Below are 17743 nucleotides of genomic sequence, written 5' to 3'. Positions count from 1 at the left end.
TTTTTTTTTTTTTTTTTTTTTTTTTTTTTTTTTTTTTTTTTTTTTTTTTTTTTTTTTTGAATTAACAGAAAAAAGTAGTATGTTGCTACCATAGGAACAGTAATTTTTTGTGCCACTTGAATGTATAATTTTTACATTTTTCAAAGTTGATACAATGAGCAAAAGTATAGTATCCTTTTATAGTTTATAAGTTTACTAATTAATATTTTTTTATAGCATGATAAAAATAACTTGTAAATTTAATTTGTGTAAAAATAATTTTTCATTGAATTATCTTATAATTATATCAAAAGAATGAATTGCAGCTTAAAGATAAATACGTATCTCGTAACAAATCACTACACCCTCTTGTTGCGATATTCATTCACATAAATTATATAATGAACTTTAATCTACATTGCTGTAAATTTATTTAGATCTACAAATTACTACTGGATTTATACGTGATGTGACTTTCACGTATGCTGTAGTATCAAAAAAATACATGATTTTCAAAAAAAAGCGTATTTTGTATTTTACATAATATATAAATAATCATCACATATTCTTATGTGTTCTACATAATAAAGAACATTTAATAAATCTGTTCATATTATAAACGTATTTATAATTTGGCCAACATTGATTCCCAATCAGGAGAACATATAAGCGTACTATTTACTGGTCCTAAATTAATTAAATCGCCGTTTAAATTTTCGGTATCCACTTTTGTTGCAATGAGATCCTGTAATATAAGTTAATATTATAATATATAATATCGTTTCATATATTTTCGATGAATTTTAAATACTTACTTGTCGAAAGCTAAGATGTGATCCTACATCAACGATTAAATTATTTTCTCCCAATAATAAACGTGCTTTACCCGATTTTAGAATTTGTAATTTGCCTAAAATACCAGGTTTTAAACTATTTAAAGTACAAAATTCCGTTTCCGATTTATTTTCATCCTCTTTTTCGTAATTTGAACGATTTGGTTTAGTGTCTTCTGCACTGCTTACTAAACCTGGCAAACAGTCTGGAAACTGTTTTATCGCTGTAGTTTATCGCTTAATCTATTATCAGATGGAAAATTGAATGTACATTATATAAATTTTTAATATAAATTCTTACCTGCATTAAGATATAAGAATGAATTTTATTATTAATAATTTTAGGAATGCTATCTAAAAATTCGTCTTTTATATCTTTATCAGATTTGGATATTTTACATTTAGATTCCTTCTTTGGTGATAATACTGAAAATAACATTAATTATTATAAAACATTTATAAAGATGAAAAAAAAATACTTACCCTCTCCATTTTCTAAAATAATCGGTTTTCTGTCTACTTCTTCTTCTATTACTTCTTTTTTAATTTTTATTTCTTCTTTACACGGTTTTGCTGTTATAAATAAAAATCAATGAAATATATTTTTTATAAAATTAAATATTAATATTTCAATAAATAATAAAAACCTTCTTTTATCATTGGTAATACAACAGGAGCATTACTAAGATTTATAGGTTCTCCATCATCAATAAAATCGTCTCTCAGTAATAACTTTATCTTTTCTTCTTCCTCAGCTTTATTAAAACTACGATTCAAATCTAATTTTGGTTTTTCAAGATATACTTGAGAACTTCTATCGCTATCTCTAGATCCACTACTATAACGTTTGCCTGCAGTACTTGTTATTCCAGTAGACCAGATACCACTAGACTATAACATATTATATATAAAATTTTTTAAAATAATGCTTCTTAGGAGAATGTTTTTAATATACTTGAATTAAATTGCTAGATCCTCTTCCGCGTCCTCTATCAGATCCTCTATCAGCATTCCCTCTACCTCGTCCCTTAATGTAATCTTTACTTCTACTTGATTTTGGAGCATCATTTTGTACTGCATCTCTAAAAAATAAGTGTCATTTTATTAATTTACAAACTAAATCATTATCAATATTCATATCGTTATATATCCTTATTAAGTTAACTTACTCCTTTTTCTTTGTTCTCTGAACATTCAAATTTGGTATATATACTTTCTTGGGTTTCTCAGTCTTAATATTACCTCCCAAAGTTAAATCTCTTGGTAAACGAAAAGAAGTTAATCTAGTTGTACTTGATAAGCCAGGTTCTGTTTTAATATTTTTTATAGGTACAGGCATTGATGTTCCAGGTTCTACCTTTATTTTAACATTTAATGGAAGTGAATTACTTGTATTTCCAGATTTATCAGAAGCCATTCTTAATTGTTATGATTCAGTTGACAATTAAAATATATTTTTGTTATCTACAAAAAAGTAATTTTAATATATTTTTAACAAATCCACATGTTATAAAATATATCATATTATACATAAATTGATTAATTTTGGCGTGTAAAACATAAAAATATAAATTTATTCTATTAAAACCAGTTTTTATTGGGAAAAAAAAAAAAAAAACAATGGAAAAATTGTAGAATAATTTTCGTTTTCTATGCATTAAAATCATATGTAACACATTATATTTCATGAAACATAGTTGTTTCTAGGATTATATTGTAATTTAAATACATACATTCTCACTGCAGTGATGTCCATAGAGAGTTTTATTATAACAATATTTTAGCACAGTACATCACATAACCTCTAAAATACACAAAAGTTACAAATTTTTGAATAATAAAATGGTTTTTATCAAGATATATATACATATATATCAATAAAGAAATCTGGCATTATATAATGAAAAATTTCATTAAACATATTTTACAATGTAGTTCATAATTTTTTTGAATCTATGAAAAGTAAATACGTTATACTACATACTGCGAATACATCGCACGTGTTTTGCTATACTACTCCATTTTGATTTGTTTATATTGTTTAAAATACATATTATTTCTCCATGTAATTTTAGTTGAATGAATATGATTATAAGGTAGAAAAATAAAAATATGTTAATACAATTAAAAACGAAATTAATTTATTACGAATTCGTATTATTCATATTATTATCTACAATTATGTACATCCATTTATCCGTGTCCTGCTTCTTATACTTTTATTGCTTGAAAGTTAAATTTTTCTTTATAATATAATAATATAATATAATAATATAATAACGTAGAAACAATAATTTTGTATTAAGTAAAATTTTATTTCTTATATTTTTTATATTATTTGAAAACTAAAATTTTGATATATTTGTATTTCATTTCAATGAATCGCGGAGTGCAAGTGCATCAGAAAAGGCGGGCATTTTTAAAATCATCATAAGACATTTGAAAGTAAGCGCGATTTAATTTTGGCATCCTAGAATCACATCAGGATATTTCAGATAAGCGATAACGCGAACAGTAACCTCCTGGAAACGATGGAGGTTACGATGTTTTCAGGATGACTAGTACTAGTGACATGAACAGACTCCGTGTGATGAGGTCATCGTATGGTTTTTTAGCCGCGCCGGCAGTCGCGACGCGGAGCGCCCGAACGCCGGCTGCTACGTATAATCCTGCGGTAGGGACATGCTTGCCATGTGCCTATTCACGACATATCGTTTCTCCGATCGCGAGTGCAACGTGTCCTCCTTCATCCTCGGTGTCACGAAACTATCTTTCAAACGCGAACACGTTTATTTTCCTCTTAATTCGTCCGTTTCGATTTACTGGCTCTACGGTTGATTACTTTTCAGTGAGTTTCGAATCTATGATTATGAGTGCCTGATTTCAAATATGTAATTTCTATCGGTTAGACAGATGACCGATTTAAAAAGCTACCAGTTAGCTACGGTTCTTAAACCTGTTTCTCTTTCCCTTAGACATGGTACATGTCGAGTTTTCGAGTAGTCTGCTTTCATGATATCTATTTATATTCTTTCCGATCGAATCTTTTTAGTATTTGATCAGATAAAAATTTATCCACTAGATAATATATTTATCTTAATATACAATCAAATGTTATACGATCAAAACATGTCTATACATAAAACTTTTAAAACTTGAGATTATTTTCAGTTGACATTCTATGTCAATACGTCTCACAAATTTGAATACTTTTTACTTTTATCTTTCGTAAATATTCAAAACTTTTTGTGTACCGCGAGAAGATGAAGAGGGCGGTGCTTCCAAGGATACCACGTGTGTTGTAGAGTATGCGGACGAACAAAATATTGCGGCGCAGGCGCGAACCACAGTACTGAAGTCGGCGAGTTTCAAATGTCTTATCGCAGATTGCAAAGCGTGGTTCTCCATGAAACGGTGCGCGTTATATCCACGAAAGCGTTAATATTAATTCTCGCGTATTGTTGGCGGAATGCTACACAGAGTGTCAAAGATTCAAGATTGTTCACGAGAATCGATAACCATTATATCGATTAGATCGTACACTCGATAGTATAAGTATGAAATGAGATTTTAATATCGATAAATCGAATAAAGCGAATATCTTTATTATTATTTTGTGACATTTATCCACATATTATTTCGCTTCAATTTCATTGTATTTAAATATTTATTTAAAATTATAAATAATTAGTTCTTTTTAAAAACAGCCTGTGTTGCATTTCGCAAGCGATGTTTCCTTCGTTGGCATAACATTAATACGATTGATTCCTCGATTGTCGTTAATCGCGTGATTTTTCGTTGTCCTTCGCTCGAAGTGCAAAAAACAGTGCGCGTATCCTCATTCGAATTTTTGCGTGTTTCGAAAGACGCTCAAATGTCTTTCAGTTATCGCGCGCACGTGTACGAGGATGCGTCGAGGCGACTCCTAGTTCCTTCGAGTTTAAATTTTTAACTCGCTTTCGCGCGTGCCGTTGTGCCAACGCTGTGAATTTTTGCCGCGGCGAGAACTGGTGTTTTATTGAATGTTGTTTCGAGTATTCTGATATCAAGGATTATCGTGGGATCGTCGACAACGAGAGGAAGTGATTCGGACCGGAAAACCGACCGTGTCTAGAAAATGAACGGCGTGCAACGAATGCCCAGCGACGCGTTCGACGCCAAGGTAAGTTTATTTATTTATTCAAACGTCTGGCGAATTAGCATTTTTCAAACATTGTTCGCGTAGTAGATTTATGCAAATGTCCATTTAACACTCTGCGACATTCCTCAATAATTAAATATTGTTACAAATCAATTTGAGTAATGTTGTACTGTCATACAATATGAATATAGCCAGTTTTGCGTAGAGAAACACGATGATCTGTGATCGAAGTATTTTACGAAAAAATAAAATGCAAAAATTACGCCGCGATCTGCTCCAAATGCGTCTCGATTTACGAGGTTATCGTCGGTCGATGGAACAAACCAAAGCGGCGAAGGTTATTTAAAAAGCATCGTTTAACATGTGTATACGTAATCGAGTCGACCTTGGCCCGCGTAACCCAGTATATACGATGCCCTTGTATGGGGTCGTTACATCTCGAAAGAACATACGATCGTACTCAATTTCTATGGTTGTTTAGACATTGTTTCCGCCTGTTTCTGATCTCACGTTGAATATATTTTTTTCTTCATTTGTCCTCAATTGAATTGACAAGCATTTTTTTTTTCAACGTAAATCAGTATCAACTAAATCATCCAACCACACATCGATCGTCAATTTTCGATTTTAATATCTTTCTTTCATAATTCGTTTTAATTTTTTTTTCTACGTGACAAAGATAAGAAATTGATCGTCGTCAAACTCTTGGTCCCATTCGAGGAAACGGAATGTCCTCGGGAATGGTTACTAAGAGGACATCGATCGCGTCTAGATTTATACCGTGCAACCTCGCGTGTAATTTTTTTCTCACGGAATAGTTGGTAGAAACGCAATGTTTCCCCACGGGCATATTGCATATCGCGTTTTCGAATATTTTTATCGAAATAATTCGTAAATCTTCGCAAGATCAAAATCAGCAAGCAAAATTGGATGCGTACGATGCGATGTAAATTTTAGAAAAAAGAAAGAAAAAAAAAAGAATCACATTCAAATGAATATTTGTCGTGAAATAATTCATTATCAGAAACAGAAGAGGGACAAGCGCAGATAGAGATCAGCAATGAAAAAATTGGATGGGTAGAAGAGAAAGAGAAAAAAATTGAAAGTAGGGAGACGACAAAGGAAATGCGTATAGGCTGGTCTCTCCTCGCCACAAATACGAGCGGGGTTCACCCACTTTCCTGTCTGCCAAGGTGGCCACCGAGAGAGCATTACCATTCGGTAAGGGGCACGGTAGTATGCGTATACGTGCGCGTCGAACATAACGTGCAATTAGGTGTCTTAACGCCGAGGCCGGTGTACCGAGGTAACGCGATACCTATACCCGGCCTATGGCAATGCGACTCCATCGAGTCTGATTCGAGCTCTGGCCGACACGCTAGCGTCGATTTCAACCCTCCAGGCTTGTGTCTCGTTGTATTTAGAATACTCTCCTTTTCTAGACCCTTGGATTTTCACGCTCGAAGATCGAAAGGTTTCAGGTTCGGATTTTACAAGATTTCAATGCATTTGAGATTTGTATCCATGCAACGGACAATTAAATTCACCTATCTGCTTTCTTGAATAGATTTGTTTTAGCAAACGAACGAATCCCCCCTCGTGGACGGGACTCGTTTGCAACGAGAGAAAAATAGTGTCACGAAGAGAGCGCATTTGCTCCGAGAGAGATCTCCGAAATGTTGTTTACGCAGGCCAGTTGGACGATAACATTATCCCTAGAGAGGAAGTTGGTGTAACCGATATAAATAGCGTTGACGAATGCCGTGCAATCTCGTAACGCGATCGCCTCGCGATTTCTTGCGCTTTTTGCTCTTCGTTTCTCCAGCCGAATAATAAGCGGCTCTCGAGCCCCTCGATCCATTAGATCGGTTCGGCCAGAGGCGATAGATCCTCGTTGTCCCATCGCCACCACGAACGTTAGGTTGAAATCGAACGCGTCAGCGTTGCGCAACCGAGCTTTATCTACGTGGACGGGAATCGGGTGAAAAAAGTTGACTCATTCGTTGAAAACCCTCCAAGAAGATCGCGCAATCTTTCTAAGGAGTTCTTCTTAAAAGATAAAGCTAATATTTTGCCGCGAATCGTCGAGACTTCAAAATTATAGCGTTTCCAGTTCGCAAACCGTGCGGTGACGCGTGTTTCGGGGAAAAATTTGTTTTTCCTCGTAGCACAAAATTGAAATGGAACGACACACGTGACGTGATTTGCTCGTCAGTCGATTTCGCAACGGTTTGCTCGTTTTCCCGTCACGACATCTGGCCCGATGCTCGTTCACCGTGGCGACCGAGCCGTCTAATTAAACGGGTACACACCGAACGATTCCGTTTCGATATTTCGCATAGACATCTCTTACCGCAAGGTCTCGCGTTATTAAGATGCAATAAACCAGTCGCGCGTGCTGCGGTGCCACGCTCGAAGGCTGCTCTATCTCGAAAGCCCGAGTGAAAGCAACCCATTCGCTCCTACTCCTTTTTTCTTTTTTTCTTTTTCCTTTTTCCCGTTTTTTTTTTTTTTTTTCCTTTTTCCATTCGAACTTTGAGTTTCGCGTTCACCCACGAGACTTTCACGGGGCCGAGGCTTCGGTGCTTGCGCCCAACCACCACTTACGTGATCGAAATCGAAAATCTCCTCTGTTCTCGAGGCTCCGCGATTCGTCGCGGCTCTCGATTTCCGTGCTCGGCCCGTGTTTAGCTTAATCGCCGTGTCCCTCGTTAAAAAAAAAAAAAAAAAAAGAAGAAGAAAGAAAAGAAGGAGAAAAATGAAAAAGAGGAAAAAGAGCAGACTTATTGTTGCCTTACGAAATTGCAGCGCGATAAAACTCACGATCGATCATCGGTTTCCCTCGAATGGGAGGCCTCTATTAATCTTATTTCGCAAACGGCAGCCGCAAATCGCGAGATATACGGCGTATTTAAGAGAACGGCTCATTTGCCGCAATTAGGTCAATTATTATCATTTGGTGGAACGAGTCGTAAACCGGCGCGAGTTTCTCGCTACGCGCGAGCCAACATTAGGAAACACGAGGTACGACGATTTCTGCCCGCGCGCCGTTTCCTCCTCCCCCTCCCCCTCCTCCCTTTTTACACGATTCATCATGTTCTCGATTATCCGCGTTCTTAATCCGCGTTGTATCGCATCTTAACTCGGTTCCGTGACGCGGCGCGAAAAGAAATCGGTTGCTCGCGAACCGCGAATGATGCATCGCGACCAAGTTCCGCGGTATTGCGACCTCATAACTTCCGCTGCGCGCGCCAGCGAAAGTAGGATAACTCGCGAACGTGAACCGCGTCGTCACGTGTAATTTCTCCCCTCCTCCCCCTCCTCCTCTCTTTAACGTTCTTTTTGCTCTTCGCTATAAAAAGAGAACGAAATGGAAGAAACACGGTATGGTAAGAGGGACGCGCGTCGAATTAGTATCGTCCGGATAATTCTCCGACGATATCTGTAATTCAACCGGTCGAACGAGAAAAAGTATATATATATATATATATAAGAGTGGCCTCGGGTATCCAGATTATCCAAAAGCTGGACTGAATGGCAACGAACAAGTTGTCTAACGAAAAAAAAAAAAAAGAACAAGCAAGGTTTACGATCGTAGCTACATCTTCCATTCTCGGAGGCGAATTCTTGATTGAATGTGCCGCGCGTAAATCTGATTCAGTTTCGAAAGATGTGATCTTAAGCGGGATAGAAGGAGACAGATCGAAGATAGGAACGAGGGAGGGAAGGAAGGAAGGGAAATAACGAACGTCTCGTGGAAAGCAAGGGAGAATCGTGCCAATGTTGCGCGTCGTGTTTTCATTTACGGTTAAACGGGTTCTCGAACGACGAACATGGTTACCGCCATAGAATCATCGAGTACGGAACGATGGTCTGGATCGAGCCGATCAAACTATACACGGGGGACACGCGATCCCATTTGCCTTTCGAAACGCTCGCCCCGTCAATTATTTCACGTCGACAGGAATCTGCCGGGCTGAGCCTCGATATCAATTATCAGTTACACGCGTGACACGCGTAATTGCGTTTCCTTCTTCTCTTTCTTTTCTTTCTTTTCTTTCTCTCTCTCTTTCTCTGTTTCTTTTTCTTTCTCTCTCTCTCTCTCTCTCTTCCTCCCGTCCACGATTTATGTCTTCATCCGTTCGATGGCAACGCTTCATCATCGCGATCGCATCGACATTTGTACGACAAATAGGACGAGAGAGAGAGATACAGAGAGGGGTTTCGCAAGTGGATCGAGTAGCGTATCTGTCTTTTCTCTTTTCTTCTTCTTCGTCGTGTTGCAAATTAGCACCTCGAGCGAACCGTAGATCGTGTTTTGTCGTCACCCATCCGGACAATCGCTTCTAGAATTCTAAGAGATGGTCGAGTTAATAGAACGTAGCCAAATATATAAGTGTTCGCGTATAATTTATTGGAAGCAAAATCGGTTGGGACGGGAAAGGGAGAGATCGACTTCTGTCTTGGATTGTTAGATCTCCTCGGATGATTACACCGTGTACCTGTTATCGAACAGATTTCAATTAACGAAGACCGACGATCGGGCGAAGTAATTGCCAAGTAATAAAACAAGGCTCGGCTCTTCTGTCTTCAAATAGGTAGAGTCGATCTTTTTATCCCGACTGGAATGAGCGTAGTTTCACGGCGAGTTAAATGGTTTCGCTTGTTAATTTTCCATAAACGTTGAGCGAGTGTCGCCGTCGCGATGAAATTTGCAGGGTGAAGATGAAAGAGAACCGTTTACGGACCGTTTATCAGTGTGGAACGGTGTCGAAGGAAGGAGAGGAATATTTTTTATTTCTTTCTTTCTTTCTTTTTTCTTCTTTTCTTTTTCTTTTTCTTTTTTTTTTTTTTTGTCGAACGGAATCCATAAATAAATATCGCGGAAAGTGGAATGTTTCGAGACAACGTTTCGCGTGTTTGTCGGCAGTGTTGAGCTCCCCTGGGAGTCGCGTGACTCCCGTGGGATGCTTACCTAATACTCAAGAAAGATTCATAATGTAACGTGGCCGATGTTGGCTAAGTATATAGTATATTCGCTACGTAACGTGGTAGTTTTACAAACGGGACACCGACAATCCCACGAGACGTGTTAAACGAACGAGATGGATAACTATTGTGGTTCAGGAGTGGCCGATTAATTCATTCGAATCATGATATCGTAAATATGCAGATAGACGTGTAACAAATTCACGTTTATATATATATATATATATTATTTATTCTTTCATCACGCGGTGGTTATTTATTTATTTTTCATTATATTTAACCATAATTAATCGCCGATTCGAAATTAATTCTAAATTTATGTAACGGAAAATAAATATATGTATCGCTGCATGTTGCGTATATTTGTGTAAATTGTACGTGATGGAGCAAATTTATCGATGATCGATGATGTATTAATAAATATATATCGACAACGTGATCTCACGTGTTCGTTATCTGATCTCTGGAACGAGTGATAATGGCGTTACTTTTCAATTTCTGTATTTTTTTATTTTCTTTTTTTTTTTTTAATCTCAATACGCTTATTGAATGAATCATTTGATCGGTGATTATCGGTATTCTAATTCCTGCGAATAATGGAAACTTACGCGCGAATCTCTTTCTCCTCCTCCCCCTCCTTGTCTTTCTCTTCTCGTGGAGAATTTCGTGCATAGAATTGGATGACTGGCGATTGCCCGTTTCATTTATAATTTCACGGTCCGACGAGTTGTTCCACCTCGATTTGCCTTCGCAAACTTTTACTCCTTCGACACCTAAGCGATTTTCACTAAGCGATTTCACGCGATATTCCGTTCTCTTTTCTGGTGATTTAATGCAAATTAAATGATCGTGACATCGTAGTTTCGTTTCGGTCGCGCAATATCATAATTTGGCCAGAAACGAGGAATATCTCGAAATAAATCGTTTACGGGATTATTGCTTTGGCTGCAATTTAGAAAATGGTTGTGGAGGAATATCGAGGAATATCTAAACGTTTTCTAACAAAATATAGGGGATTTCAGGAGCGATTGATCGGATCGAAAGTTTCGAGATAACGTCAACTGTGAAAAGGTGAAACACATCGTTCGCGGTGTATATACGGCAAAGTATAATCAACCACGCCCTTTCAGACCTTATCTAGGCTGCACCCTCCGATCTTTTTTCATCCCCTCTCGTCCCCGAAAGGTTAGCCTAGCTTCGCCTCGCTTAGAACGTCCCGCGGGACTAAATCGACTCATTGACACAACCAACGGAGAAAGAAAGAAAAGAAAATTGGAATAATCGCCGTACGTGGTTGAAATTTCTATATTCCTGTATATATACGTTTCATCTTTGAAACGATGACGCATTCTTTGAGAAAAAAAAATAAACTTCCCTTTTTCTTTTTTAATTGAAAAAATTGTTTTTGGAAACGGTTTTGGTCGGTGCGAGTCGAATTCGAATTTGCATCCCTCCTTCTCTTCGAAGAAAGGGAAGTGGGCGAGAGGAAGTTCGAATCCGAGTGTTTGTTTGCTCGAAGAATTTTTATTTCAGAGCGAGGCGTTCTCTCCGAGAAATTGGCGGTGTTCGGTTATGGTATACTTTATATCGATCGTGAAAACGAACGATAAAATGCGAAATATTCTCCCTCTGAATATTCTATTCGTTAAACCCGATCGAATGGTAGCCGTATCCCGATGAACACGGCAAAGTCTTCGCGATTTCGCGAAATTAATTTTCTACTTTAATTTCGTTTCGAGCATCAAAGATCGCCCTTGCCTCTTTGATATCCGAAAATGTTACGAAACGCGGCGTGCTTCTTGCCGCTTTTATATTCCAAGAAAATTTGTTTTCGGTTTACGATCGAGTAAGTAGCTCCATAAGTGCTGGTTTGTTCAAGGAGATTGATAAGCAATCATCGTCGCTCGAGGAATCACGTCATTGCGTACAATCGGCACATCGTAACCGTATTTAAGAGTCGTCCATGACTTCAACTAGATTTCACGTAATAGTTAATTTACAGAATTGCGCAACGTCGAAAGATATGTATATATACATATTCCAGTTGCCAAGTTCAGGATAATGAAACAACCGTCGATTCCCCCATACAATTTCCGATCAAGGCTGATAATTTGGAGGACGTAAGAAATTCGAGTGTAAATCCGTGGGCGAGCCAAATATGCAACGCTTGTCCTTCGGCGCCGCGATATTTAGCCAGGACGCCGATAATAGAGAAATCGGGGTCGGTGTGTTACGTATGGAACAATACTTGGAGATCTCGCCAGAGAGGTGTTTCGTGACCAGATTGGAGCACGTGCCATAGCTAACGGCCATTCGGCCTCATTTACATCCCGACTACTAGGTTTCCCTTTTTGGTGATCATCGGCCGGCTTCTGCATCTCGGGACAGAGAGAAGAAGAATGAGCCTTTGGGTGGCTTTGCGCCTGTGGAACGAATGTGGACCGTGAACGCTGTGAAAGAAAAAGTGAAACCCGTTGGCGAAAAGAACAGAAGCCCCTTTTCATTCGTAATCGTTTCGCGTGCCATTCCTATCTTTCGAATAATGTTTCCACGACGACATGAAAATTGTACGCCTTCTAAGAATGGCGCGGTTAGACACGGATTAGAAGCGGCTACCGTTCCACGGGATACCTCTTACTCTTACTCTCGCTACGCAAACGGGAACTAGACTTTTTTTTTTTTTTACAGTCTCGTGAGTCGGACAACATTTTGTATATAGGGACACGGAAAACTTTCCCTCTCCCTAACTAAGAGACATTTTATCTCTGTGGAATTATCGGCACGGGAAATGGAATTGGAAATTTTTCGCGGCGCGAATAAACTTGGAATGCCGCGATAAATTTAGGTTCCACCGTTTCCCTGTTAGTTTTCAATTACGCATTCTTTTCGAAGGTGCGACAACACGATAAGCTCGACCCACACGCGCATTGTTCCCGGTCGAGGAATTTTTACACGTGCCCATTAGGGGGAAATTTTTCCAAGTTTCTTTCGCTTTCTACCGAGGGCGGTGACGGCCGCCGGTCATTAGCAGCGGGCTGATACAGACATCACCTCACGGTGAGTCGACGAATTTAAAATTCGTGCACGATCAAACGATATTATTATTGTTATTATTATTAATCACGAGGAAGTGCATTATTAAATTACATTCAGGTCACGAGTGTGTACAGGATTGACCGTGGTTCCTGAGCTGTGTCAGGGTCGTATCACTTTATTTAATGAGGGTTAATTGCCCTCCGGTCAACCATGTTAGTACACCGTTGTATAATTTATGAATTACGAGCTCTTGAGTTACACGCACCGCCCTCCTTCCTAAATATCCCTCACTCCAACAGCTGTGTCGGCTGTGTCTTAAAACTCGAGTGTCTTGAAACTCCCCCACCCTGCCCCGTTTCTTTCCGTCACGGATATAAATCTATTATTCCAGGATTCCAGGACGTTCTTGCGCCGAGTATTCGCAACTTCTTTCACACAATTTCTCGCGACGCTTCTTCCTACACGTGTCCTTTGTATCCCATGTATCGACTCCTGGCTCGTTTCGAGATATTTTCAACGCGTGAATCATTTCCACGATTTCGACGATTTCAACGATTCGCCAATACCGATTTTTTCAACGCGAAAGATTGGCGACACATTTTCGAATATTTCAGAAAAGAAAAGGACGGAGAGAAAGAGATAAATCCGATTAAAATCGCATCGCACTTATCCCACGCGGTCTCGGCATTCCTCGCGTAACAGTTGCTCCCGTTCCACCGAAGGAGGGAAGTAGAAAAAAAAAAAATGAGGCGCGAATGGTCGAGCAGAGATATGTGGAGTAGCGTGTCGGACACGTGAGAGCGAGCACAGGTGACAGTGACCTGACAAAGCAGCGAGCGAGCGAGCGAGCGAGCGAGCGAGCGAGCGTGGTATAGAGTTGGACGAAAATGCATCGAGAGCTTATAAACACGCGTGACACAATCGTTGGGGAATGCGAGTGTCGGAGGGCCATAGGTCCTCCTCTCTTCGGTTCTTCCTCCCGTACGAGTATCCGCGCGACTTCTCGCGCTCGGAAAATAGCGGTGCTCGGGATCGTTGGATGAAGAAAAAAAAAAAAAAAAGAAAAAAAATACGAATGAAAATAAGCATGAAATTGCCTCCTTTCGACTCGCTTACACTCGCTGCTTTGAAACGAAATCGATCGGAGAAGGGAGCCGGACTCGTTACGGTTTCCGGATATTTACGAACGATACACCGGCCGATATCGAGAATTTTTTTCACATTGGATCGTATATTACGTTGATATTGGTTGCGATATATACTCAGGCGTCAGGTGTATACCTCGCTTTTGCTTATTGCTTCTTTGTATGAATAATGTAAGAAGAAAGAAATGCTAATTGAAATACTTTCGCGCGCTTTGTTAACAAATCTCATTGCGCGCTGACGATCCGATGAATCACGGCCGATCGCTGAAAGCGGCGCGAAAAAGGGAAAGCTCTCGTTGGGTGACGTAAAGGAATCGCGTCGGTCGCCGGTTTAATCCTTCGCCCGATATTTCGTGGGGAGCGAGCGATCGCGTGGTAGTACGAAGTGAAAAAAAGTCTCTAACAGTGAAGGGGAGAAGCGAGAGGAAGGGATGAAGGATAAGATAGGGGAGGAGGGGAGAAACGGCGCAAAAGTCATGCAGATTAAAAGGATGGGAGTAAAAAGGGATCGAAGAAAGATGCTGTAACGATGCTGCAGTTGGCACATCGCCATTCCCTTTTTCTCTCTCTCGTTCTCTCTTTCCCTCTTTTTCTCAGCCAACTTTCAAAGTTACAACGTGTGCTGAAAAATATCAATCCCTCGACAATGAAATTCTTATCGCCTGGTGGTGATATCGGCCACCATCGAAGAATGTCCCCCTTTTTTTTTTTTTTTTCCTTTTTCTTTTTATACGAGCATGTATCAGCCTTTATTTTCGAGAATCTATCGATGCCAATTTCATTCCCGATCGGCAATCGATCTTTTCAATTTTTGCGAGATCGAAGGAAAGGAATCAACATGCCACGTGCATAGAGAAATAAAGGCCGCCGTGGCCAGACACGAATTATTTATGCCTTAAATTGACCGTCTAAGTGGCGTCACTTCCGCGCGCGTGACATCATATCTTTGCCGCTCAATGTCAACGTTCATTCTTCTCTGTTCCTTGATGAAATTGCGAAAGTGACAAGGTATTTCAGAATTTGGGACAATCCGCGACGTTTTTCCTTCCGGGTATATAAAGATAGGGAAAGCTAGGACGAAGAGAGTGATATAGGATTATCTTCTAGCTATTTCTTATCTCGAGTGCATGGTTGCAATGAAAGGTCCTTATTCTTATGTCTTTATTCTTATGTCTTGCTAATAGGAAAAAGTTGTCGAGTGTGTAGAGTGTACAGTGGTTTATTAAGAGAAAAGCTATTTAGCGAAATATCGGCATTGTAGTTGGTTTTACGCCATACGCGTGAAATAGTTTATCAGAAATGGTTGGAAATAGGCATAACGTGACGCTCGTTTCCCGTATTTGTTCTGCAACTTCTCCAAAGCAACAACCTCGCGCTCTTCCTGTATTCTACACCGACTAACATACGTTAGCGTAATTTCAATTCGCGATACACATTATGCGGGATTGAGGTCATTATCGAATTTCGATATTTCGTTGCATTAGAACTCGGTTTCTTTAAAGAGCAAGGCTGTCTCGGTCACGTAAGGTATCTGCACAAAAAAATTGGTCGTGTTTCTCTCTCTGCTATGTCGGAAAAACAATTTTCTTTTTTTTTATCCTACGAAATTATCGTATTTCCGATGTAACAATACATTTACGTAATAAAAATTGAACGGATTTCCTGTTGTTTATTGCGCGTTTCAAAGCGATTCAAATCGAGAAATTTAAATTTAATTTTAGTCTCGAACATTGCAGATCCCTGCAACACCGACTAGGGATACGGTCGATGTTCATCAGTATCGTCCGACAATCACCGAACGATGTCGCCATTGAGTTAAGGCGGGACGATCGATCAATTTAAGCGCGCACGGACTCGGAATATGAAATTAGATTCTCTTTCTCCTCGTTACACGCGTCATTCTATTCTCGATAGCTTCAAAAAGATTATTACCGACATGTAGCAGCGTATCTGGCCGCTAAATAGCTAAATCAAGTTTTTTCGCGAACGAGTAACGGCACCGCCAGCAAAAACTATGCCGGCTGAATTGCTAGATTCTAAACGGTGTTCGGGTTCTTTCCTACACTACTTGGTAACATATTTATCAATCACTGTCTCGTAAATGAAGCTTCTACGGTACCGGGGAAATACTTTTGATCCGAAGAAAGAAAAAAGAAAAAAGGTAATTGGAAAGCGCAATTAGTCGGCATTTTATATCCGTGTTCCGTGTTGGAAATCTTGGAACTCCGTGTTTCGACAGAACGTCCAACGTGCAACGGTCCAACCGTTCGCCAATGAAACGAGAACAGTGGGGTACGGGTCTCCGAATGACTCACCACCAACGTGTTACGATCCGGCGCTGAACAATTGTGACATGCACCGCTAAATGCTTAACGGTATCTCGGTTAAATCCAATTAGAGTATTTCTGTCTTCCCTCTTGTTTAATCGTTACGAATCATTCTCTATGGCCACGTCACCGATACGTCAAGTATACGTTAGTAACGGGTCCCTCGTTTACTCAAGTCGGAGATATTTGGAAAGTGACAGTGGACGAAAATATCAGGAAGCTGGTTATGCAGCCGTAAGAGGTTATGACGTAAACAGGTTTCGGTTGAAGCTAAATTTATTTTGCGGCTCATTGTTGTTCCCCGACGGTGTCAAATCCATATCGCCGTTATCGTTGGATAATATTCAAATCGTAGCTGGATCCCGTTTCGTCTATGGTGTAACGAGGTCTAGGCTAACCGTTCCTCGGATCAACAGTTGGACGAGCGTAGGATGGAAAAAACATTCGAATCGATCGCGCGTAAAATAGGATCGCGGGGTCGATTGCGAATCGTATCCATCGCCGCATCGGCCTGGTATTCGCGCATTCATTAGTTTATCGAGAGAACGTGCGAACGACGCCTTAAAATCATCGATGCCCGCGTATAAGCCCGCCCTTGAATACTACGTGAAAGCTACGTGGGCATCGCGCGCGTTGCGTTACAAACGGACATACCCGCATCTATTCCCGGATTAAGCCGGGATTTTATGCGATCTCCAGACGGAGAGCCACGCTCGAACGCGGTTTTACGCTCGGTGCACGATCCATCCTTTCTATTTTTATCAAATCGCCGTTTTAACAACTCGTACAATCCGCAAATCGCAAAGAGAATCGACCCGCCAAACGGATTCGAGATTCTTCCAACGATCAATCTCGAGCGGCAACTGTTTTTAGGAGATGATTATTGGGTTATCGAGGAGCGAGGCGAGGAGCGATCGAATCTCTCTTTCTCTCCGTGACACAGATAATCGAGGAGTAAAGCCGTCGATTCGACGGATACCACCTCGGTCTCACCATTTCGGGCGAAAAGGTCGATACAAGCACGGAGCGTAAGACTCTCCGTTCACCGAGCGGTTAGACCTCTCTGTGCGAAACGGCGGGGGCGTTGTGACAGAACCTTGTCGCGGCCCACACACAGGGCTGTACCACCGAGTTCCACGAAAACTCCTCGTCACGAGATTTCCATTCGTCTCGAGAGAAGAGAGAGAGAGAGAGAGAGAGAGAAAGAAAGAAATATCTAACATCGGCCACGGACGATCCATCCTGTTTCTTTTTCGCGCGTCTTCTTCTTCTTCTTGAAATCGATCTTGTCGT

The 17743-nt window shown here is 39.9% G+C and overlaps 3 protein-coding genes across 4 annotated transcripts in view; 2 read left to right on the top strand and 1 right to left on the bottom strand.

Annotated features, from left to right (window-relative positions):
- Nucleotides 1-59: 59 nt before the first annotated feature.
- On the bottom strand, nucleotides 60-2864 carry LOC102679556 (DNA-directed RNA polymerase III subunit RPC4). Its single transcript, XM_006621254.2, has 8 exons — nucleotides 2546-2864; nucleotides 1982-2276; nucleotides 1768-1894; nucleotides 1460-1703; nucleotides 1296-1385; nucleotides 1114-1238; nucleotides 795-1025; nucleotides 60-724 (listed from the first exon to the last, which is right to left on the bottom strand). The coding sequence occupies exons 2-8, from the start codon at nucleotides 2227-2229 to the stop codon at nucleotides 605-607; spliced, it is 1185 nt and encodes a 394-aa protein (XP_006621317.1). The 5' UTR covers nucleotides 2230-2276; nucleotides 2546-2864; the 3' UTR covers nucleotides 60-604.
- Nucleotides 2865-3162: 298 nt separating this feature from the next.
- On the top strand, nucleotides 3163-4974 carry LOC116186324. 2 transcript variants are annotated; one of them, XM_031513194.1, is made up of 2 exons: nucleotides 3163-3660; nucleotides 4520-4974. In XM_031513194.1, exons 1-2 carry the CDS (start codon nucleotides 3367-3369, stop codon nucleotides 4601-4603), a joined length of 378 nt encoding a protein of 125 aa, XP_031369054.1. In that variant the 5' UTR covers nucleotides 3163-3366; the 3' UTR covers nucleotides 4604-4974. The 2 variants fall into 2 exon arrangements, with proteins under 2 accessions (XP_031369054.1, XP_031369053.1); XM_031513193.1 differs by having other exon boundaries at nucleotides 3171-3660; nucleotides 4698-4974.
- Nucleotides 4711-17743, top strand: part of LOC102677765 (four and a half LIM domains protein 2) — a 68050-nt gene continuing 55017 nt past the window's right edge. Inside the window, exon 1 of the mRNA XM_006621241.2 lies at nucleotides 4711-4974. Within this exon, the coding sequence (XP_006621304.1) occupies nucleotides 4930-4974 (45 nt within the window). The 5' untranslated portion in view covers nucleotides 4711-4929. The remainder of the gene's footprint in view (nucleotides 4975-17743) is intronic.

Source organism: Apis dorsata, unplaced genomic scaffold, assembly GCF_000469605.1.
Source record: "Apis dorsata unplaced genomic scaffold, Apis dorsata 1.3 scaffold_618, whole genome shotgun sequence".
Lineage (NCBI taxonomy): Eukaryota > Metazoa > Arthropoda > Insecta > Hymenoptera > Apidae > Apis > Apis dorsata.
The sequence above is the reverse complement of the archived record's forward strand: the minus strand, read 5'-3'. Positions and strand labels throughout refer to the sequence as shown.